This window comes from Ipomoea triloba, chromosome 12, assembly GCF_003576645.1.
Source record: "Ipomoea triloba cultivar NCNSP0323 chromosome 12, ASM357664v1".
Lineage (NCBI taxonomy): Eukaryota > Viridiplantae > Streptophyta > Magnoliopsida > Solanales > Convolvulaceae > Ipomoea > Ipomoea triloba.
In genome coordinates this window covers 24,274,573-24,298,681 of record NC_044927.1, presented here as the reverse complement: position 1 = coordinate 24,298,681, position 24,109 = coordinate 24,274,573, and the positions used below count along the sequence as shown (strand labels likewise).

Below are 24,109 nucleotides of genomic sequence, written 5' to 3'. Positions count from 1 at the left end.
ATGAGAATCAAATGCACAAAAGGTTCACTCTGATCTGGAACTGAATATATCACTGCTATATCACATAGAGACTGCAAATTCAGCAATGGCATATAAAACCGAATGAAAATCACACAGCACATGTAAGTTAAGGAGTAATTTCAACCATAAAAGGTGTGGAATTAGAATCAATCAGTAACCTTCACACCTGTTAAGTAGACCTGGCATTGGATTATGCTTTCGTCGATGTAGAAACCGGGCATGACCATCAGCCCGACCTTTGGTTTCTGCTCGCTGTTTTCAACGATGAAATTCTTCAAAACACTGTCCATATAATCTTCTGAGAACACACTTCCCTTCTTGACCTGAAAAATCTTCACGGGAGGCTCGAAAGAATATGCCAGCTTATGCAAAAGCCAGATGGATTTTGCCATCTTTAGAAAAACCTGGTAGAATGCGGTCCTTGGATGTCCACCCCCAGTGACATAGTTTCGTTGATCCAAGTTCCCGAAAAATGAGACCTCCATCCTTGGGTGAAGCACTGCTAGGTATTTGCTTTTGCAGAACTTCCCGAAATTGGAATCTGGATTTTGGCCCACTGCATCTAGTGGATCCATTTCTCTCAATGCAAGATACTGGTGGAAGAAACTTTCCTTTGTTACTGTTGGATCCTCGGGTTTCACAGAGAAGCACTCTTCCTGAAACCCGCTGAACATTCTTTGGCAAATATGCGATTCAAATGCATATTTCTTGTGAGCTCTCTTTGCGTAGGTTACATCCGGCTCTATGGAGTTTGCTGCTTCATCGAGATCCCATCCAGCTGCTTTCATCATGTTAATAACTGGCTTGGAAAAATCGTGGATGGCTCTATAGGCGGATTCCACAGATGACTTGAAAAGATCAGGCGTCAAATCCACCGAGAAGAATCCATTTTCACTGCCAATTCCATCACATTCTCGGGCTGATAAGCCCCTAAGTTTGAGGTTCTTCTCCAGCTTAACTTGCTTCTGACTCGCCTCCTGGATTTGTTGCTGCAGCTGAACAATATCAGAATCTTTATTCTGAATCTCGGACTGGAATTTCTTCACCATCACCTCATATGTCTTCAACAAGCTTTGCTGCTCTTGAATTTCAGATGCTAATCGCGAGTCCTGAGGGGAAGCACAAACTGGCTTGGGGTTATGCTCCCGATAGAAATGCTTAAGCTCAGAGAGAGTCTTCAACTCCGAGATAACAAGTTTATCAGCACTCTGAATTTTGTCAGGGTCATAAGGAGTATGAGCAGATTGAAGTTGAATGTAGGCTGACTTCAAAGACGATACATTCGTAAAAATCTTAGATATTAGAGCTTCCAAAGCTTCCGGGTTTTGATTTGCAGCTTCTTCCATAGGCTGGGGGTGAACCTTCTGGTTGTTGCAGTCACGGGGTTGGGTATCTCTTGCACCAGTATGTTGCATAGCTACTCGCAAAAATATGGAAATTAATCAAGCCACAGCCTATTCCTTAGGCTAATAAAACCTGTAAAGCATGCCACCATAAACAACAAAAAAACAAATTATTAGATACAGAAGGCTCTGATGAGATGGGTATGATTATAAAGAGGTCTATTAACAGCTAGTATCCAAAAACAAGTCTCTCTCACTCTCTGTTTTTTTATTCTTTAATTCTCTCTCTCTCTGTCTGTGTAATATAATAAGTTTACATTGTTAAGCAGAGAGTATCAAATAGTGAATGGCAATTAAAGAATAAGCTATGCAGATGTTACCAGCAGAAATTAAAAAAAAAATGTCAATACTTAACAACAGCTGTGTTTTATATATAGCCTAAATTACATTATATGCAAACACATATTACATACACAACAAATCCACAGGCACATTGCCGAACCACGTTGTCTTTTTTACTTTCTGCCATTTTTCGATTCTTTATCTCAAACTTACAGAAACAAATGCAGATCAGTTTCAGCTTTCCTTTGACAAGAACTGTCAACTATACTCATCCCCTAATCCCCCAGCATATTAACAGCAGATGAGAAAAAATAGTATGCAGCATTGTATAAACCCTAAGATCCAACATTTTTATATTGTAATGCAAAACTTGAGTGGTTTCTTCAAGCTAAAGCTTTCAATAGATGAACTTTTCCTAAGATTCTCCGGTTAATGTACACATCTATCAGATCTACTCCCGTTTATCTGCAAGTATTTTAAACATCGGTTGAAACAATTGCTCAAAACAGAGCCTAAATGGAAAGCAGCAAACGTAATTCGCAAATCAGAAAAGAGAACTTCAAAACGCAATGAACGATTTCAATGCTAATTACTAATCATTTCCTGAAGAAAAAAAAAAAAAAAAAAGCAAAAAAACTCGCCTTTACTGTAAGATTTTGAGGAGGCGACAACGCAGAGCTGCAGAGAGCGAAAACTAAAGTTGAACCCTTAGCCTATCCGAGTTCCGGCTTCCATTGAAGCTGGTAACCGACATATTTCAAGGACGAAGAAGAAGGAAGCAAAGGAGTTGATAAAAGGTGGATATTTGGACCTAATATTTACCCAATATATTTTTGAAAATATTAAAAAACAAATTGTAAATTTTTAGTTTTAAGTTTTAATAGACATAAATATGGCTTGCAAAAAAAAAGACATAAATATTAATTATTTCATGCTAATGACCTTGTGGTCTAGTAGCTCTATGAGTTAAGTCCTAGTCGGGGCAAAAGTATGAACAATATTACATTGGAAACGAAAAATTATACTCTCATGAAATTTTTATACAACATAGATTACAAAAGAGTTTTTAACGTAAATAGTTAAGCTTATTGGATGTTCTTCATATTTTAATTAAAAAAATGATCGAATGTTATTCTATATGTCTACCGTCTACATGATACATGTGGTATTTTATATTTAAGTATAGATAATTTATAAATTTAACTCATTCATTAATGAAAGTTGATTTACAAATAAGATTCAAAATTGAATTCTTTTTTAAAAGAAAACACATTCATCTTAAAATATTATTTTAATAAAAATATATATGAAAATTAATCAAAGTTTAAGCTCAAACATGTATCTCACATCATAACAAAGGGAATTTGAAATAAATAAATTGAAAAATGATTAACCAGAGGTGGTGGTGAAAGAGATGATGAGAAGTCATCACAACAAGCGTGCTAAGTTCGCCATGGTTATGTTCCCCACTTTCCACCAAAAGAGAAAAAGGCATTTATATAATATTGACAATTAATAATTTAATATTAACCCAATTGTTCAATAATTATTAAATAAATAAATTGAAAAATGACTAATCAAAATTCTCGATAATTTATTTCTTATCAATCAAACAATATAATTAATATTGCAAAATAAAACTTTTTCTATGAAATTTAAATTTAATTATTTCTCAATTCTTTTTCATAAATAAAATGAATTGTTTTTTAATATTATTAATTTTGTCACAATGTATTATTTGTTCATACATATTTTCTCATACCTCATCTCAATTTGAATCTGTGACTTTTCATTTAAGATCACAGTTATGCAGTTCGGGGAAAAGTTGGTAAAGTGTGAACATTTGAACTTCATTCACCAATCGCCATCAAATCCTTGGAAAAATCTCACCAATCACCGTCAATTTTTAAAGAAAAGATATTCCTTTCAATGAAAACAGTCACAATAGACTTTAAACATAAAGACTTTAAACACCATCCAAAATTATAATTAGACCCAAGTGTATAAGAATTCTTTGAGTTTAATACTTTATAATTTTTCTTGAGTCATGTGAAATCGCATTAACTATCTTTAATAACTTTAATAGGGTACGATATATGCCAAAGATCTTGAAGTCTAGTGGCACTGGATTTACAGTCTCATATGGAGGGAAGTGGATTCGAGTATCTGGAGACCTGATCACAGACTAATTTGCCAACTAAGAGGGCAGAGAGATTGCCCAATCATCAACTTGTCATTATAAAATATTTTCCGCATATATCAACCATGAATAAACAAACTGCATGCATTCCGATCTGTTGACTGCACAACTTCCATTAAAGCTTTTAATTTATTTCAAGCTATATTGTTATATATATATATATATATATATATATATATATTCACTACATACTATAAATGAATGCTGCATAACTAGTATAGTAGTAGCTAGCAAGCTAAGATGAAAGTATTATTATCATATATTATGGTGTTAATGTTGCTTCATGGTTTGGCACTCGGCACCCGGAGCAAGATTATGAAGATGCGCTATGGCGGCCTGAAAGCCACACCGCCGGCGGCGGCGGCGGATATTCATGGCGCCGGGCATGAGTACGAACTGTCATCAAGAACGGTAAACGGGCCACCATCTCCCAAGGCAAACCGCATAACTCATTTTTATCAGGATGCTCCGCCGCCGCCATCTATCCTACTCTAGCCACGCGCCGCCGACTATATATAAAATCTTGGCATTTTGCCGGATTATTAAACAGTTTGTTTGCTAATTTTAACTCTCTCATCCATTTAATTAGCTGTCAAAGTGTTAATATTGTATGGAGAAAGTATAAAGGTTATTTGGGTCAGTGAATATTTATTTGAAGCACTTGTAGCCTATTTATGAAATTCCAAAAAAAAAAAGTTGCATAATTTACATAAACAATATTATCAAAATTGACAACTGTACTGCACTGTACTCTCCTTCGTTGACTTCGATTACTTCCATTATTAGAGATTGGTTTTCAATTCAAACATTTCAGGCGCAGACGCGTAAATGATAATGTTTGGAGTATTATATATATATATATTCACCACATACTACAAATGAATGCAAATACATATATTGTAGTAGCGAACAAATTGAAGATGAAAGTGGTATCATATATTATGGTGTTAATGTTGGTTCAGGGTTTGGCACTCGGCAAAGGGGACAAGATTGTGAAGATGATGAGCTATGGCGGCGTGAAAGCCACACCAGAGGCGGTGGCTGTGAATCCATTAAACGGTCATGAATACTCGGAATCATCAAGAACGGTAATTGGACCACCGTCTCCCAAGGCCAATGCCTTGGGTCATCAGGATTTTGCGCCACCACCGATCGTCTCCCTTGTCATGACGTCAAAGATTCTTCCGTCGCCGCCACCGCCACCGCGCCCCGCCTACGACTTTAAAGTGTGCATTTTAATTGCCTAATTATTATCCTTGTAGCCTAGTGGCATCCGGTTACACCCCAAAAGGAATGAGTTCGGATTTCAGTGGAGAGGATATTGGAGAAGACATTCATTCTTTGTATTTCAATAAAAAGTAGTTATAAACAAATAATGCATTATAATAGAGTCTGTAGTACTAAAAAAAAAATTCCCTTATTTTTAATTTAAAATAATAATAAGTTGGGTGATCCCCGGCCTCTTTATCTTGGCTCAAGGATAATTGATGTTTGGCCAACTGTACGTCATTATAGAAACAGATGGTCTTTAGAGCATCCCCACCAATAACTATTGGTGGGATAATGTCAGTCCAAAGCCTACATGGCAGGGGAGAAAAATAAAAAATGAGAAGAGAGAGAATGGGTGGGTTGCTTCTGCAAAATGGGGTGCATGAAACAGTAAATTTGCAGACATGGGACAATGGAACAACTCTGCTGTGCAGCAGGCGCGCCTGACAGAACACAGATTTTAATATTTTTTTTAAATTTTAGTTTTGTTTGGTTTTTTTTATTCATCCCTCCCAATTTTCTCTTTCCTAATCACACTTACAAAAACTCCTCAATTACCGCGAAATATCCCAACTGATAATGATGCTCTTACCCTCCCTTTTGTAATTTGATTCTTACTCATTAATAAATTCGTTGTTTAGTTTTCAATTATATATATATTTGATTGGATATTATTTATGTCCACCTACATGTTGATATTATATATTGAAGTATAATTCATTATAGACGATCCAACTCAATTATTGATTAACGAAAGTTAATTAGGTAAAATAGAGTTAGTATGGAATAAATTTCTTTCACCAGTAAATATTTGGGAATAAAATCTCATTTTCTCTCCCTTTATAACAAGTTTATTACTACGTCTCTCTTGTGACAAAAGGTGAAATCGCTCACTCTAAGCATCCCTACATTCTAATCCGACAGTTTATAAATGAATAAATCATAATAACTCAATTGAGCAATAGAGACTAAACTTTTACTCATTACGCACAAGTTTGTTATCCCTGGTCATATATTTGCACGTCAAAGTTGAGAGCGAAATAAAATTAAAAGTTGAAGTCAAGGCTATTAGGTAGTAGTGGGAAATGTACTTCTTTCATTATCAACTCCACTTTTCATTGGTTGATCATGTCTAATGGAAAAGTCTTTAATCATGTATAGTATTTCTTAAACGTTTGAGAGTACAGTGAAATAAAATTAAAAGTTGAAGTCAAGGCTATTAGGTAAAGTATCAATTAAAAAAGTATCAATTAGTAGTGGGAAATGTACTTCTTTCATTATCAACCCCACTTTCCATTGACTGATCATGTCTCTTTTAATTTATGAAAATGTCTTTAATCACGTATTACTTAAACGTTTGTTTTGAATAAAATTTGTCATATTATCCTAAATCATCATGTCTTGCATCATATTTGTCATAGAATTAATTCTTTATGGAAACTTTGGTATTATAAATATCAGCATCATATCTATCATTAGTTTATTATATATATATCTATATGTGTGTAACATATCAGATGTCATTGATTAAATTCATATCAACGATTTAAAATGAAGATTTAAAAAATGCAAGGACAATTGATAATTTTTGTATGTAAATGCATATTTTTTGTATTTGCATGGGTGCATTGATTTTTGCTCTAGAGTGCACATTATTGTGTCTTCTATGATACATTGTTAACAGTCTAATTTAACAAGTTCAACAAACCCGTTGCTAAGTCCCGTGGAAGAGGGAAAGAAAGTGACTGGTTTAATAATCTTGTGGGAAAATCATGGGTTCAAGAAATAGGTTTAGTAATTCGGTAGAGATGAATGAACATTATTGTGTCTTCCAGTGTACATTATTGTACCTTATAGTGCATATTATTGAGCCTTCTAAGATTTGAAGAGAATGCAATAATGACACTAAATTAGAAGTGTTATTTTTTTATTTTTTTGAGCTATTAATATAGACAAATCAACAGTTCAGATTTATAAGCATGTTTTATCTGAGCCTCTCTTCGCACTTGATCGTAAGCATGCATGCATGCATGCATACATATATATATATATATATATATATATATATATATATATATATATTTCATAACGTAACTCCCAAGAAAGGTTGATTTTCAAACATTTGAGGCGCAAGAAGATAATGTTTTGACTATAAATTGAGGTGTGCTGTTGAAATGCATTCGTACGTGTTTGTACTTTCTAGTAGTGTGTCCCCTCTGTCATGACCCTGGGGGTAAGAGTGGAAAAAAAGGAGGGCTTTGTTCCGTTATTCAAAATGATGTTTTACAAGTAAACCTAGCCACGTTGTTTAAAGCTTGAATGTGCATGTATTTTCTATTTTGTTGTTATCTTTTCCTATTTTGCTTGCAGTTGTTTTAGCAGCTGTTAGAAGGGTATTTTGGGCTTAGGTTTGATTCCCTGGGAGGTTTAAATAGAGGGGAACAACTTGTATAGATTATGCTTGAAAATTAATAACAATTGTTACCTCTTTTCTCTTAATTCTCTTTTTACCCTCACTGCACTTCATCTTCTTCCTTCTGCAAATTCTGCTTTTTCTTCTTCTTCTTCCTCTTGTAATTCTGTTCTGCTCTTCCCTTTTTCTCTGCTTTTGTTCCCAGGTCTATTTTACCCTCCGTCCCATAATGAAGATGAATGTGGTTTCATATATTACGGTGTTAATAATGTTGGTTCATGGTTTGGCACTCAACAATGGGAAGAGGGTTGTGAAGATGAGCTATGGCGGCGTGAAAGCTACACCAGAAGCGGCGGCGGCGGATATGGGTCCATTATATGAGCAATCATTAAGAACAGTAAGAGGGTTACCACCGTCTCCCAAGCCCAACCACTTACATCATCAGTTTGTTCCGGCTCCACCGCCCGTACTCTCCGGCGTCATGGGATCAAAGCTGTTTCCACGCCCACCACCACCGCGCCGCCTACTACTTTGAATCTCTAAAATATTCTTGTGATGCTATAATATATGCACAATCTATAAAGTGCCACTAAACATCATTTTGATGTATTCCTTAGAATGCATAATTTGATGCTAACAAACAATAAAACAATATAAATTTGGTGTATTTTATATTTAATGAAGATATTTTTTATTTTTATATTATTAGTAAACTGCATGATACAATTTTATTGAGATGCAACACTAAAATAAAGATGCATTATTATACCACCACCACTCCCGAGTCCCGTCACCACTACTAAAGATAAATTATTTGTGTATATAAAATACATTAATTGAATACTGAAAGTACATTATTATGTATAGTATAAAATAATATACATTCAGAACATAAATAATATATTTTTAATACATTAAAAATGTATATTACTCTGTATATTCATGTTCCACATATGAAATTTTCATAAGATAAAATCATTGACAAAAAATCTATTTTTAATATATTAAAAATTTATTTTTAGTACATTGAATACTTATCTTTTATATACTAAAAGTTTATTTTTAAATATATAACAAAATGTGTTAGAACGATGGAGAGAATATGTATTCTTTCTACTATTTGAAAAAAATGTATTATTTTTACTTTTTTTTTCTCCACTATCAAAAATTCAAAATGCAGATGAAGATAATGAATAAAAATTATATTATTGTCTTTTGATTGTAAAAAATAAAATAAAATATTTTTTTTTTTCACTTGCTGCCAAAGTGTGACATTGCAATATTATTGCATTCTGCTCCCCACTACCATTTGCTTTTTCTTTTGTCAAATAGAAGAGATGGAAGGGACCCAACAGGCAACAGCTCATGGATTTGGGGTCGCAATGGACTGATGGAGAAAAAAAAAGCGAAGAGGAAAAAAACAAAAATAATGACAAGACAAGACACAGACACAGACATGTTATTTTATTCTCTGACGTGACAAGATAAATATTTTATTTTCATCTCATGAGTCTTAAAGAAAATGTCAAATATCAAATTTTTATGTATGAGAGTTCAAAGTAGTATTTTTTAAATAAATATAAGTATAGGGGAGAGAGATAGCAAATTAAAGCAAGAAGAAACCTATCTCGTCCCTGAAACAATGGCGGCATCGGGCTCAAGCGTGAGTTTGAAGCTCCTCATAGACAAGAAGACACAAAAAGTAATTTTCGCCGAAGCCGAGAAGCCCTTCGTGGATTTCTTGTTCCACCTCATGTCTTTGCCTCTCGGGACCGTTATCAAACTCGTGAGCCAGAAGGGTGCCATGGTCGGCTCCCTCGGAAATCTGTACAGCAGCATAAAAAACATCAGCCAAACATACCTCCAACCCAACTTAAACAGAGACGTCCTTTTGAACCCAAAAATTGCGACTCCCTCTTTCAACGTGCCACTTCTCTTGGCCGCCGGTGGCGGCGCTTCCCAGGCCAAGAAGTTCTACGTTTGTACTGGCTCCAACGGGTATGCTTGCGGCCGCCGGTCCATCTCCGAGGACCCGAAAGCGATTTGTCCGAATTGCAGGTCCTACATTAGTAGCGAGGCGTCTTATGTTGCTCCGGTGAAGGCGGATTGTAGTAGCAGGGATAATGAAAGTGGTGGGGGGTTTGTGAAGGGTGTTGTGACGTACATGGTGACGGATGACTTGAAGGTGATGACGCAATCCACCATTTCTACCATTACCATTATGAATGATTTCAATATTAAGGACTTTGGATCCGTTGAGGAGAAGGATGTTCGTGTGGGTGTTGATGAGGTACTTTTCCCTCTCTCTCTCCTGTGATTAGGAAAATTAACAGTATTCATATGCTTTGTCGGCTAGGACATATAGATTCTCTTAAAATTGGAGATTCAACTTTTGAAGAAAAAAAAAATTAGCAGTATTCAAATGCTTTGTCAGGTCAGAACGGGTTGGGGATTCAACATATTAGGACTTAGGAGAAGGAAAATTAACAGTATTGAGCGTAGTGCACGACTAAATCCTATCCTTTGATTTAAAAAAAAAAAAAAAAAACCCTGTCCTTTACTTGACTAGTTAGGTTGGCTATAGCATATAGCCAATTGATTTAAATGAGTAAATTAGCTGGTTATTTATAGTCGATCTGTTCAATCAGAAAAGCAATTTGCTATTCCAGCAAATCAGTTGAGTTAACCATATATAATTGATGGTAAATTCAAGTCTTTCCTTAAAATTTTATTTGTTACTTCACAAAGTCCTTAGGAAGTATTGAACACTCAATAATTAGATCGGGAAATATTGAGCACTCAATAATTAGATGTGTTCTTTTCCACACTTGTGAAATAAAACCACGCAAAATGGTTTATTATTTCCTCTCTACACTGGCGAAAATAAAATCTTGACAATGTGAGGAGAGGGAAATGGATACATTGTCAAACTATTTAAATGATTTTTTTTATTAAAAAAAGAAAAAGAAAATGATAATCTTGCCTTTTATGTTAATTCACTTGTCCAAAAAAATTCATAGATGGTCGGAATTTTGATATGAAGAATCAAATATGCGCTTGTAAATTATACTTTTTGCACTTTTCAGTAAATCCGTGGGGTTGACTATAATTGATTGATTCAAGTAAATAAAATGTAACTAATTTGGTGGACTTGACTTTGTTACGGTTGTTTATGTTTCCTTGCACGTAATATCATGCATTTCTTTATTTATTTTCGTGGTGTTTACACTTATATAGCTATATATGATGATTTATGTGTCTTCAAAAAAAATGTTAATTTTGTTAATGTTGGTTGACAGGGATTGAAGTTGTTGAAAGCTGCTTTGCATACTGACTCCGTTCTCACAGCCGTATTCCTTGGGGAATAGAATAGCCTTAATTTACTGCAACGTAACATGCCCACAACCTTAGCTTTTTATGGCTTACTGTACTGGCTAGCTTCTGGGAACATGTTACTAGAGTGCGTATCTGGTTGAATTTTATCTATGTTTTTTGCAACTGAATTTTATCTATGTTGTGGTTGGTAACCATGAATGGTGCATTGGTGCGTGTTATGTTATTGTTTCAGTCTCTGTTTTTGGTAAACTGGTATTTGACAAGTGTGATGAGCAGAAAAACTGAGGGGGAAAAACTGTCACTTAAACAACATAGGGAGAAAAAGTGCTATAAGCATATAATATAAGGGGCAAAAGTGCCATTTTTCCATATTTATATGTACTCTACATTACAATATTCATGATCTGTAGTAAAATTTGCTACAAATATCCTAAGTATGATAAAATGAAAAATTCCGAAAATAAATTAGAGTCAAGTCGGGTAAAAATCCGACCCATTTTTAGTCATCATCCTCGGGTCCACTCTCAAAATATCAAAGAGCTGAAGAGTAGATAAGCCAATCTCTGTTTCTCCTCAAGCTTCACTACCTCAAACAGTAACACCATGCTTTCTCTAACTCTAAATACTACTCCCAAACCGCCGTCTCTCTCCACCGCCTTCCTCCCTTCCTTCCACGCGCCACCCAGCTCCTCCGTCATCCACAAGCCCATTCCCTCGCCAAGGCCCATCTCCGCCCTCATCATCCCACCTTCCTCCTCCGGCCAAAAAGTGTCCAACCAAAAGCAGGTCTACCAGCCTTTCAGGCCGCCTCCTTCTCCGTTGCCGTCAAAGTTCCGGAATCTAGACACAAGTTCCAAGCTCGACGTTCTTACCAATCGGCTTGGCTTGTGGTTCGAATATGCTCCTCTTATTACGTCCTTCATCCGGGAGGGATTCACGCATTCCACGCTCGAGGAAATCACGGGAATCTCCGGCGTGGAGCAGAACCGCATCGTGGTGGCTGCGCAGGTGCGGGACTCTCTTGTGCAATCCGAGATTGATGCGGAGACGCTCTCCTTTTTCGACAGGGGCGGTGCGGAGCTGCTCTACGAGATTCGGATCCTCAGCGCCGCCCAGCGGGCGACGGCGGCGGATTTCCTGGTGGGGAACAATTTCGACGCCAAGCAAGCGGAGACTTTGGCTAGGGCAATGAAGGATTTCCCAATGAGGCTCGGGGACCGCGGCTGGGCGGCATTTAATGCGAATTCTCCCGGGGATTGCCTGGCGTTCAGTTACTTCAGGCTGGCGCAGGAGTATGGAGCAGCTGGCTTGGAGGAGCTGCGGCGGCAGTCTCTGCAGAAGGGGCTGGAGTTCGTCGTGTCCGAGGCGGCCAAGCTTTTACTGGAAGCGGAGTTGGAAGGGAAGGCAGAGGTGAAAGAAGCCATTGTGGACGAGGTCGTAACCGTGCCATTGGTGAGAATGCAACTGGGGGAGCTGGCAGAGTCGACTGTCGTGGTGGTCTTGCCGGTTAGCAAGGCGGAAGCCACCCAGGTGGAGGCTGCACCGTGGAACTGCGAAGGCACAGGCAACTTCGGCATAGTGGAGGCAGAGAAGGAGTGGCGACGGTGGGTGGTTTTACCCGGATGGCAACCCATAGCTGCACTAGAGAGAGGCGGAGTTGCAGTGACATTCAAGGATGGGAGCACTTTGCCCTGGAGGGAGAGCCAGAAGAACAAGTCAGAACCCATTCTGGTAGTGACTGATAGGCAGAGGAAAGAGGTGGCCGTGGACGACGGCTTCTACTTGGTGGCCGGAGGTGGCGGTGGAAATGGAAGTGTGATGGAGGAGGGGCTAAGGGTGGTGGGAGGATCAAAATTGAAAGAAAAGGGGGTTACAGAGAGTTTGGGAATGGTGGTTTTGATTGTTAGGCCACCTAGAGAAGAGAATGATGAATTGAGTGATGAAGACTGGGAATAAATAATAGATACAATAGTCCTACCTTACTTAAGGTAGCAACTTTTGATGAATTCAATCTTCAATCTGCACTGATAGTATCAGCATTTTTCAGTTTCAAACTTGAATGTAGAGTTTCAAATGAAAAACCCCCAATATTTGCAATTTTTTTTCACTATGCATAAGATCCCAAATAAGCTTTGAATTGCAAGAGTGAATTGGTACAATACCTTTGGCTGTGGCCGGCCATGCACAAACTGGATGACTATTTGATAGAAAAGTGGTTCTTACCATCACATTAAATTTTGTATGTCATGGGTTCAAATCTTACCATCAGCACTATTTTAACTAGCTTAAAGTTGATTTAACTATCATCTAGTCTATCATAAACATTCTATTGTAATTTATAATGTATTTAGTATTTGTACCTTATTATGGAGGTTTGATATTTTGTCATTGACATTTCAAAAGTCGTTTGAACTTTGCCCATACTCAGATAATTTTCTCTGTATCTGCCCCTGGAAAAGCTAACATGTTTGTGTAGGATTAAGCCAGAAATGTTAAATAACAGATGAGGAAATAAAATGGAAATGAGATTAATAAAAACAAATGGTAGAGATCAGAGCTAAAGAAACAGAATATAACAGTAGCATATGGCTGACAGGCCTGAACAGCTCTACAAGCAGGTTTTGTGATATCTTGTTGAAGGACCTGATGTAGAATGGTGTACCATAGTCCAAACTCCAAAGGTGTGGCCAGTCACCAGGGTCCTTGGCTAAAAAGGGACAGTGGTGATGCCACTGAAGGAAGCGAAGTTGAATGCTGCCAACTTGCCAGAAATGGTTACATATCGTAAGATCAATTTCACCTCAGCTTCATATACCACAGGTTGACACTGCAGCTTCAATTGTGTAGTCTAGGTAGGCTAAGCTTCTCCATTGTCCTGCTGTCATCCCAGATTTCAGTATGCCATCTGCCATTACCTCCAGCATCCATTGGAAAACAGAAGCTGCAACCAACAACAATCAATCTCTCCCTAAGCGGAATAAGACAACCTGAACCTAATAAAACCATAGAAATGGATTTCGGAAGTAAAATTGCTCCTACATTAATTCTATACACGGGGAAATTAGATACATCCAATAAGGCAATAAGTACTTATTTTCTCAATGGCTGCCCAAACATTGAGAAAAAATTATAAGAAAACACACACACACAGCTGGTATAAGAATATTCTCCCAATCATTTGAAGTTTAAATCAGATTAACCTAAGTACAAATAAGACGCAATGCCCAGAATGGTAACATATTCAAAAGTCTGCTTCAACAATCCCTTACCTAGCCTAGAGACAGAAAAATGTTCATTCCATAAAGAATCCTCTTGAGAAATTGAAAATTGATCATCAAGTGGACTTCAAATATGGATGATATCTTTTTTTATATTGCACAATACATGAGCTCCAAAGGGTTTAAATCACCAATCAAGCCTTCGATATGTGCTTCATTTCTAGACTTTTCTATAACCAAGCAATTAACAATAGATAACCTGGAAAAAATTTCAAAAATCTCCCAACAACTTCTGTACCTAGAATCAGAGAAAATGTTGATTCCAAAACAAATCCTCTTGAGAAATGCTCATCAAGCGGATATACGGACAAAATCTATTTCATATTGCACAATACATGAGCTCCACAGGGTTTCAATCACCAATCAAGCCTTCGATATATGCTTCATTTTCTATCCTTTTCCATAACCAAGCAATTAACAATAGATAACCTGGCAAAAATTTCAAAAATCTCCAAACTACGTCTGTACCTAGCAAGAATCAGAGAAAATGTTGATTCCATAACAAATCCTCTTGAGAAATGCTCATCAAGCGGACTTAATACAGACAAAATCTATTTCATATTGCACAATACATGAGCTCCACAGGGTTTCAATCACCAATCAAGCCTTCGATATGTGCTTCATTTTCTATCCTTTTCTATAACCAAGCAATGAACAAAAAATAACCTGGCAAAAATTCAAAAATCTCCCAACTTCTTTACCTAGAATCAGAGAAAAATGTTGATTCCATAACAAATCCTCTTGAGAAATGCTCATCAAGCGGACTTAATAAGCCTACAAAATCTATTTCATATTGCACAATACATGAGCTCCATAGGGTTTCAATCACCCACCAAGCCTTCGATATGCGCTTCAACTAATCAATAAACAATCACCAAATGTGTACAATATCTCCAATTTTTTCAACTTCTGTATCTAGAAACATTGATAACTGTTCATACCATACTGAATCCACTTGAGATATCGAAAAGCATTCATCAATTGGAATGAAAAATATGGATAACATCTATATATTAATATAGCACAATACATGAGCTCCATAGGGTTTCGATTACCCATCAAGCCTTCGATATGTGCTTCATTTTTTCTGGATTTTAACTGAAATAAACAGTTCGAAGCATACAGCGATAAGGTAAATTGAATGGATGGAGAAGAGAACGAACCCTTAAGAAGCAATGGAAGTTCCGAGCGAGAGCAGCGACTAGGGTTTCGGCTTTGCTGGGCCCGAACGGCATGTGTAAGAAACAGAGACTGGAAATTTTTATTTTGTTTGAAAAATGAGTTTTGAACTTTTTTTTTTCTTTTTTAAATCGAATGAAAAGTGAAAACAATACAAAAATATTCTCCATTTTTTATATATTCTTTCAAAGTTTAAATAATTCTCCAAAATAAAATTTTAAATGGGAGGAATGATATCAAAGACTTGACAAGGGATGCAGAGAAAGCTTGGTGAGATTGTTACAAGTCTTGAGAACAATCATAGTGGTTGAACTCAATATGATTATTTTTTTGGTCAAGTTTAAAGTGTCAAGCAAAAGGGGAGAAAATTAATACTAAAAAAAAAGTGGTTGTTAGGCCACGTTCGTGCACACAATGCTCGTCAACTCTTATCGCTATATCAAAAATTGTACGGAGTAACTAATAAAAAATACACAACTTTATTTTTTTATACTTATATAACAGTTGGCGTCATATTTCGACGATGACAGAAAATTGAATTCGGCTCTTCAAGTCGCCACCCAACACCAAAGGCCACCTTGTTTGAACCTTATAAATGCCTACAACTTGTTTGGCGAAAGGGCGATGTCGCATTAAGAATTTAAGATTGAATATGATTTGAAGAGGATGGATGGTATATGGTTAATGAAGGGTGTTCTTCCTTGAAGAGCTTTGTTAAATATGCTGGAGATGTGCAAAGTATAATTGAAATGTCAATCAAAAATTAAGTTAAATTACATTTATTGATAGCAAAACATTATAACAAACTTTCTTATTAAGTTTCTTTTTTTTTTTTTAAACACTTTCTTATAAGTTTTAAATACTTGACTTCTACATATATGTTCGAAGATCATAGGGTCTTACTGACTTTTGTGTCCCTTTGACAACTTTTTCTTAATGATATGATGAGTTTGGTGTTTCTAAATCTAAGAAGTGTGAGCACATCATTTTTAAGTTTGGGTATCCCTCCCCCGATCCATTGATGAAAAATTGGAAAACATGTTGTTTATTCATTTACATTTAGTAAAAATCTTAAGAGTTGTACTAAAAAAACACACATTTTTCATATGAAATGGCCATTTGTATTTTTCCCTTTTATTTTCATGGATCATCAATGTTCAAGTTTCATGACTTTTTAGCTAGTTATCTTTTTCTTTTCAATTAATGTTTTAGCTCCAAATTAAAGGAAAGGAAAATGCTTTATAAGCTATATATTTTGTTTATTATGGACTAATTAACAATTATGAAATGAAGAATAACTACCTTGATGAGAATGATATGATTACTATATTTTACATAACAATCTAATTAGTTTTTTTTTTTTCAATATTTGATTATTAAATAATTTCTTCTTCTTTTTTTTTTTTTAAATCGTGATCAAATAATCATGGGCATTCAATCTTTGTTTGTCAAACCACGAGGTGTAGGCCTTAACTGTAAGAGGCCCTGTTTAGCCCGTACCGTACTTAGACTAATCCATGTTTGCACCGGCCCGACTCAATTAAGGGACAAAGTAATGGCCAGATTGATTTTTCCATACGAGATGACAATAGTTATACTATGGACCTGAGTCCACCTTGTAAGGTAGACCCGTGTCCATTTACATATTGAATGTTTTTATGTTCACAATTTAAATTGTGAACATCTAATATGTAAATTATGAACATTCAGTATATAAATTGTGAACATTCAATATATAAATTGTGGACATTCAGTATATAATTTGTGTATCAAGGTGAATCCACGTTTGTCACGAGAGAGAGTTTGATTTCTCAACATCTCTTAAGGAACGAGAGTGCGAACGCTCACACTAATCAAGCTGCTTTCATGGACACCCAATATAAATGAAAAAAAAAATAAAAGTTTTTGTTACCTCGTTACGAGGTAAACATCATAAGTTAAAAATAACATTATTTAATTTTAAAATGCCCAATTAAAAAGAATCATCAATTGGCGTGATACATAACTATTTGAATCAATTAAATATAAAATAATAAATTAGATTACTTTTTTTATTCGTTGGAGACTTGGAGGGGATACCCCAGTACTACAATTAAATTATTATTTTTTTAAAACCATGAAGTGTCTTGAACAGATCCTAACTGTAGCAGGCACCTTTAAGTCCGTACTATACTCAGACTAATCCTCAGTTGCACCGGCCCAGCCCAATTAAGGGGCAAAGTGCTGGCCAGATTGATTTTTTCTATACAAAAGAGGGTTCAAACTCCTGACCTCTCTTAAGGGACAAGAGTGCACGGCCGCCCAATTAAATTACTTTTTTTTTGAGAGAATTAAATTACTTTTTTAACTGCAGTGATTTCACTTTTTAATTTAATGCTTAGACTAGAAAATGATGAAATTGCAGTATAAAATCGAACTAAAAAAGTTCAATCATTAAGAAAACAAAAAAGCATAATCACACAACGACAAAGGCTTATTTGGTAATATTGTTAGCGTATCAGTTAATTTTAAATTATTTGACTATTATTAGTTGTTTGACTTGATTAAACAATCAATATGAGTGTTTAACTAATTAGTTTTTTGTAATAACTTATTGTTTCAAATTACTAAAATTCAAAAGCTGCTTTAAACAACTTGTTCAATTAGCTTTTTGAGAACGTTATTTTGCATGTAATCAACTATCAACTAACAGCTAATTTACCAAACATTTTTCTACTATCAGCTCATGTTATCAACTTGACACTAACTCAATCATCTAATAGTTATTTACAAAACACCCTCAAAATCAAGAAATCATAAAACTTGACACAATATGATTCTCGTACTAGAATGTTTTGATTTTATTAATATCCTCTCAGTCGAGTTCGTCACACCGGATCTTTCTAGTATTATTTACAATTCTTGTGTAATTTAAGAATTACTCCGTATTACATAGGAACGAGATTTCTCCAGTATATACCTTCGAGTAATAACGATAGCTTTCCGTCATCATATCTTAAAAAATTAAGAAAAAGAATTGTGTCATCATTACCATTTTTATTTCCCTTTCTTTTCTTTAGTAGAAAAGGCGGGGTGAGCTACCACATAGTATTATTTATTCATAGCATATGCAATGTTATGAACTAACATAGGAAAAAGGGAGAAAAAAAGTGGCTAATGTGAAGCTCAATTTAGGGCTGAAAGTGCAAAGGTGCATCATTAGGCCAACTAAATATGTCTCTTTTTAAACATTGTTTAAAGTCGTGTGCAAGATGTTTGTGTCTTTTTCAATAATAAATGTATCTTATGTTTAGATGTCATATGCTCATCATTCCAATTTCATTAAATTTATTGAAAAACTATAGCCTTTTTATTAAGGATTTTAATTCAAAGAGGATAACGTACACTTAATTAATATGGGAACAAATACTACAATAATACTTTTGCGAGTAGAAGGAAATATGTTGGTTAAGGCAAAATTTTGTTTGAGACCGTCTCACGGGTCTTAATCTATGAGACGGTCAGGTCAACGGTCAACCTAAATTTGTGTCATAGTTAATATTATGAGTTGGTCTTTGGTTGGTTCTAAATTATGTTCAGTAGGTTGAGAAAGTAGAAATGAACAGATATTGCATTTTAATAGAGTCAGTAGTATTCTAAAAAAAAAATCAAAAGAAATATTCCAATAATATATTTACAGAGTTAATTTCATTTTTGTCCTAGATTTATAGGTGTCATTCCAATTCTAATCTCTCTCTTTTTTTTTTCTTTTTTTTTCAAAACATCCCCAATTGGTCTTAATTAGTATTATTGTGGCATGACCATTTTTGGCCATTTATCAACAAAATCGTTTAAATTCTCTTAAATACAAGGGCATTTCGGTCTTCAAATACGGAATTTTTTTTCAAAAATAAAAATAAAAATAAAAATATAGCGGGCCAGCCAACTTTGTAAGGAAGAAAAAAAAAAGAAGATCGAAATGCTATTGTATTTAACGTCATTTGAACGATTTTGTTTTGACGGAGGACAAAAATGGTCATGCCACAATAATACTATGACCAAATGTAGATATTCTAATAAAAAAAAAAGATTAAAAGTGGACTACTACTTATAAATCTAAGACCAAAAATCGAATTAACTCTATATTTTCAAGTAGAAGGAAATATGTTGGTTACGTTAAAGCTTAACTTCTAAATTTGTAAAGGAACACACACACACACACACACACACACACATATATATAGCCAAAGACCTTGTGGTCAAGTGGCATCCGGTGTCCCGATTAACACTTCCACATGGATGATGGGAGTGGGTTTGAGGCTCAGTGGAGGCAACTGTTGACTCGTTGTGCTTCAGTAGGTTGAGAAAGTAGCTATGAACAGATACTACATTGTAACAGAGTCAGTAGTACTAAAAAAAAAATGTACGCATCACCAAAAAACACACCACTAAGTATGCAAATATACACCACATAGTGTTCGGAAATGCCATTTAGGGGTAGGGGAGTTATGGTGCATTTTTTTTTGGGTATGTTGTGTGTTTTTTGGTGTTTTTGGGCATTTTCGTTGTTGTGCATTTTCCTAGCATTAGTGTTGTATACCACATCGACCACACAAGAAGACGCGGCCACATTTGATCATATATATATATATACATACTTTTTGCCTTGACCTTATATACATAAGTTTAAAATAGTTTTTCCGTTTTCAATTTGGTCCAAAATTCCAAACTAACACAATAATATAATCAAACGTGAAGTGCGTTGGTACGACACAATTAATGATAATCTAATTAATAATTAATTATGCAATTATATATCCTTAATTGTACCACGAATAAGGCTTCTCTTGTCCTGGATCGGTTGTTGCACCTATAGCTACATACTTAAATTTAATTAAATATATTATAAAACTAGATTAGAACAAAATATTATTATTATTAGTATTATTTTTATTTTGACCAAATTAATTAATAACCTGTACTATATTATTACGGTAACTTTAAAAAATAAAAAACACTAAGAATTGTAAATTTAATAATACCATTAAAAGGCTTGTTTGGAACTTTGTGAAACTAACATTAAAAGTATCATTATGCTTTATTTTATTTTATTTTATTTTTCCCATTCACTCCCTATATTATTTAATTATGTTTACAAAACTCACACTTTCAGATGCAACAAATAAAATATAATTTAAAACGATTAAAAAAATATATAACATTAAAATATATTAATGTGTATATATAATAGTTGTATAAGTTGTTGAACCATATACTGTTGTATGTCTAGCAGACTAGCGGCCATATATTAATTAATGCAACAACCGTCCTCCTCAATAAAATGAAGACAATCCCGAACGGAATGTCTGAGTGGGGGAAGTATAATTCTCGTACTTGTTCATAACGAATTTGAATTTTTGTCGATATTCTTTTGTTTAATCTTGTCGTCCATGGTATATCTGTTTGGTTTACCTCTCATGCGTGGTTTGCACGCTATTACACATGAACGGAGTTTAACTAGTGCACACTCTCGGGCAATAATTGTGAGTTTTTCTCGTCGTCTAAAATTAAGATAAATAATTAAGACTTAATTTGATAAATCATTACGTTGCAAATATTATTGTCCATGACATAGCATTTTTTGGGCGAAAGTATGGAGGGCGAGGTATAGCATCCTACCGTCGAAATGAACGCTAGTTGCATGTTGCATAAGTGTAAATTAAAGAAATAAATTTGTGCATTTACTACTAGTTATAACTTTTAGTGTAGTGATAGTGTTTGATGTGATAGGCCGGTACCAGAGCAGGTTAGCTAGGAGATTGTTGAGCATTGATTTGTACAGTAAAATTCTACTAATTATAGCTTTTGATGTAATTGGTAAGCGTTTCATCCTGATTTATTGTATTTTGTTTCCTATTGGCTAATCATTGATTTTAAGCCAATTAATAATACCGATCATGTGACAGGATTTATATATAATATACTCTCGATCGAAAATATGAATATCATTTTCCATAAATTAATAAAAATTTTAGATTAAACACTTCTTTTAAATACACTAAATATTTAATACAATCAACTATTTGATGTGATTTATTTACAGAGTTCATGTCCTTTCTTTTTATAAAAGTATGGATAATCTTTGTATAATTGTATTTTGTTGGTATTAAATTAACAATATTATTGGGTTTAAGGAATTAGTAAATGGATAACTTATTTTAATCGGACAATAAGTAAATTTTATAAGTTTAATTTAAAAAGAAAATCAATTGATTAGGGGGTCATGAGAAGATTCTAGATTTCTTGCTAGTAGGTTGAAGTGAAGAATATTTTATTATAATAACGCGTGACATTTGTTTAGTGAATGAAAAGTCTCATATAAGATTTATTTTCAGGTGAGGGTTTGATTCCATAAGTGCAAAGTTTATTGTTGAGTATCGATCAAAATTATATTAACTCAATTTATCTTCTCATAGATCGAGATAAGTTCATATAATCTGGCGAAATTGGAAAATATGGGTTATCAAAAAATATTTTACTATAGTAAAACAATGTACGGATTATAGTACTAATTAATATTATTGTGACTGAAAATATTTAAATTTTATTTTTTAATGAAGGATATTTGGGTATAGTAAAACCACATATAATAGTTTATATATTGTAATATAAAATGTTTGCGACTAAAAGAAGACGCTTAGCTTGTCTTTAAGGCAGAATATTATGCAAAGCTTCATGCTTACAAAACCTATATTATCCTATGCCTTATTATAATTTTCAAAAGGGAAAATTAAATTAATTAGATTCTTTAAAAGGAATCCAATACAATAATATTCCTGACTTTATTTAATTTTTGAATTGATTTGTCAATACATTTTTTATGGTTTGTTATTGGATTTGATTTGTCAAGACATTTTTTTTATGGTTTGTTTTGGATTTGATTTCTTCTACTTCTAGTTATTTGATTTTAATTCAAGATCATCACTATCGCTAGTGAGACTTGATCCCTGATCGTTATTTTCAAACTGTGATCAACTGAGCTACCCATGCGGACATAGATCAGATTTCCTTGTGAATATAAGTGTCGGAGTTTCAGTAAATTCACTATACAAAGCTTACTTTTGGGTGTTCCCTCGATCGAAAAAGAAGAAGAAGAAGAAGAAGAAGAAGAAGTTACGGAGTATTTTTGATTCAGAATATTTTTTCTTTTGTCAAAAATCAAACACTTAAATCACAAGAGGGCAAAGATTCAAACTCGACCTTGTGATTATAAGCGTAGATCTCTTGCTATCTTGACTGAAATTATCCCTAAAAATAAATCAATTACCTCGACAAAAGTTAAATTAATAGCAAGAGCATAATTTTATTTCCTTATAATTGAATTCAGTATCATGTATATATAATACCGTCCAAACGAAGTTGCCCAACAAATTTGTAAAAACTTTAAGCTACAAACTTTTAACATATTTATTAACTACTACAAGTGATGACAAAATTGCCGGTTTACATTGATGTGTAGGACAATAATGATGAAATTTTTCTACTGTTTTTATATAATACTATAATAGGGGATTTTTAATTTTTATATTAACTTTCTCCTGTCTCTAAGCAGTTTATACTGTTATGCCTAGGGCATCTACCATATGTTTTCTAAATGTCAACATTAATATTTAATTTGCATCGGTATAATATAATACGCGGTTTGACCAAGTTAAAAACAATTGTCATAGACTCACGTGAATACTAATATTTTTTTTGACGAACAATTAATATTTTAATAATTTACGTATGTACGTACTCACTAATTACTGATATGAAACAATTTTATAAAGAGTTTTAAAGTAAAAACTAAAAAATAAAATAAAAACCATGGTCTATGCATATTTATTCGTATTTAAAACATATAGTTGCACTCTATGTGTATAAACTATAATAATTAAATTATTATATGGTCGAAAAATAATAAATAAATTGATGGATCAGTAATGCATAGCATATGCTCACTGTGTCACTGGGCAGAGAGCAAACGTGCATCCCACTTAGGTTTAATTCCTCAACCCTCACGTGACCCTACACCCACAAAAACCCTAATTTCCAAGAAACTTTCCATGTCTCCCATTCTTGATTATCAACCAATTCAATCCGAAATTTAAAGTGGTTATTTTGTGGTATAATTTTTAGTGGAGTCTACTTTTAATTTGAGTTGGATTAAAGTGAATTTGGATTCTCCCTAAATAAGATGTTTAATTTGATATATTATATGGTCAAAATAGATAATTGGTGAGTGGAAAATTGATTCTCAAAGTGTACTCGTTTGAGTTGAGAAAAAAAGAGTTAGAAAGGCTTTGTGGGGTAGGAGCTTTGTCTCACATTGGAAAAATGGATATTGAGTTGCATTAGTGTGTGTGTATTTATTGAAGATCTTAAATTAAATAAAAGTTCTTTTTCGTGTTTAAGGGCGCAAATCAACTCGTGTTCACCTGTGACCTAAGACTGATATTCCCACTGCCTTCTTCACTGAGAAGTGAATTATTGTGATTGGTTAGGGGGTTTTTATGAATTTTTTTGGTGAGATGGAGGAGAGAGAGTACGAGAGGAAAAAAATTTAGAAGTTATTTTTTTGTGGGCCATGCAAGAAAAAAATTGTCGATGCGCGTCATGTGGACCAGTAGTGCCCACTAGGCGTGTTAATAACATTAATTTTTTTTATTTGCCTATTTTCATTCCCCCCCCCCCCCCCCCCCCCCCC

At 34.5% G+C, this 24,109-nt stretch overlaps 3 protein-coding genes and 1 long non-coding RNA gene across 4 annotated transcripts; 3 read left to right on the top strand and 1 right to left on the bottom strand.

The window, feature by feature from the left end:
- Positions 1-12: 12 nt before the first annotated feature.
- On the bottom strand, positions 13-2,485 carry LOC115998081 (protein GRAVITROPIC IN THE LIGHT 1-like). The gene is made up of 2 exons (XM_031237548.1): positions 2,348-2,485; positions 13-1,497 (listed from the first exon to the last, which is right to left on the bottom strand). The coding sequence occupies exon 2, from the start codon at positions 1,434-1,436 to the stop codon at positions 168-170; it is 1,269 nt and encodes a 422-aa protein (XP_031093408.1). The 5' UTR covers positions 1,437-1,497; positions 2,348-2,485; the 3' UTR covers positions 13-167.
- A 4,887-nt stretch (positions 2,486-7,372) lies between these two features.
- On the top strand, positions 7,373-8,288 carry LOC116000424. Its single transcript, XR_004094104.1, has 2 exons — positions 7,373-7,464; positions 7,794-8,288. It is a non-coding gene; the product is annotated as an uncharacterized LOC116000424 (long non-coding RNA).
- An 885-nt stretch (positions 8,289-9,173) lies between these two features.
- On the top strand, positions 9,174-11,155 carry LOC115998365. The gene is made up of 2 exons (XM_031237922.1): positions 9,174-9,878; positions 10,888-11,155. The coding sequence occupies exons 1-2, from the start codon at positions 9,231-9,233 to the stop codon at positions 10,954-10,956; spliced, it is 717 nt and encodes a 238-aa protein (XP_031093782.1). The 5' UTR covers positions 9,174-9,230; the 3' UTR covers positions 10,957-11,155.
- A 235-nt stretch (positions 11,156-11,390) lies between these two features.
- LOC115998364 (rubisco accumulation factor 1.1, chloroplastic-like) lies at positions 11,391-13,041 on the top strand. The gene has a single exon (XM_031237920.1). The coding sequence runs from the start codon at positions 11,528-11,530 to the stop codon at positions 12,878-12,880; it is 1,353 nt and encodes a 450-aa protein (XP_031093780.1). The 5' UTR covers positions 11,391-11,527; the 3' UTR covers positions 12,881-13,041.
- Positions 13,042-24,109: the final 11,068 nt, after the last annotated feature.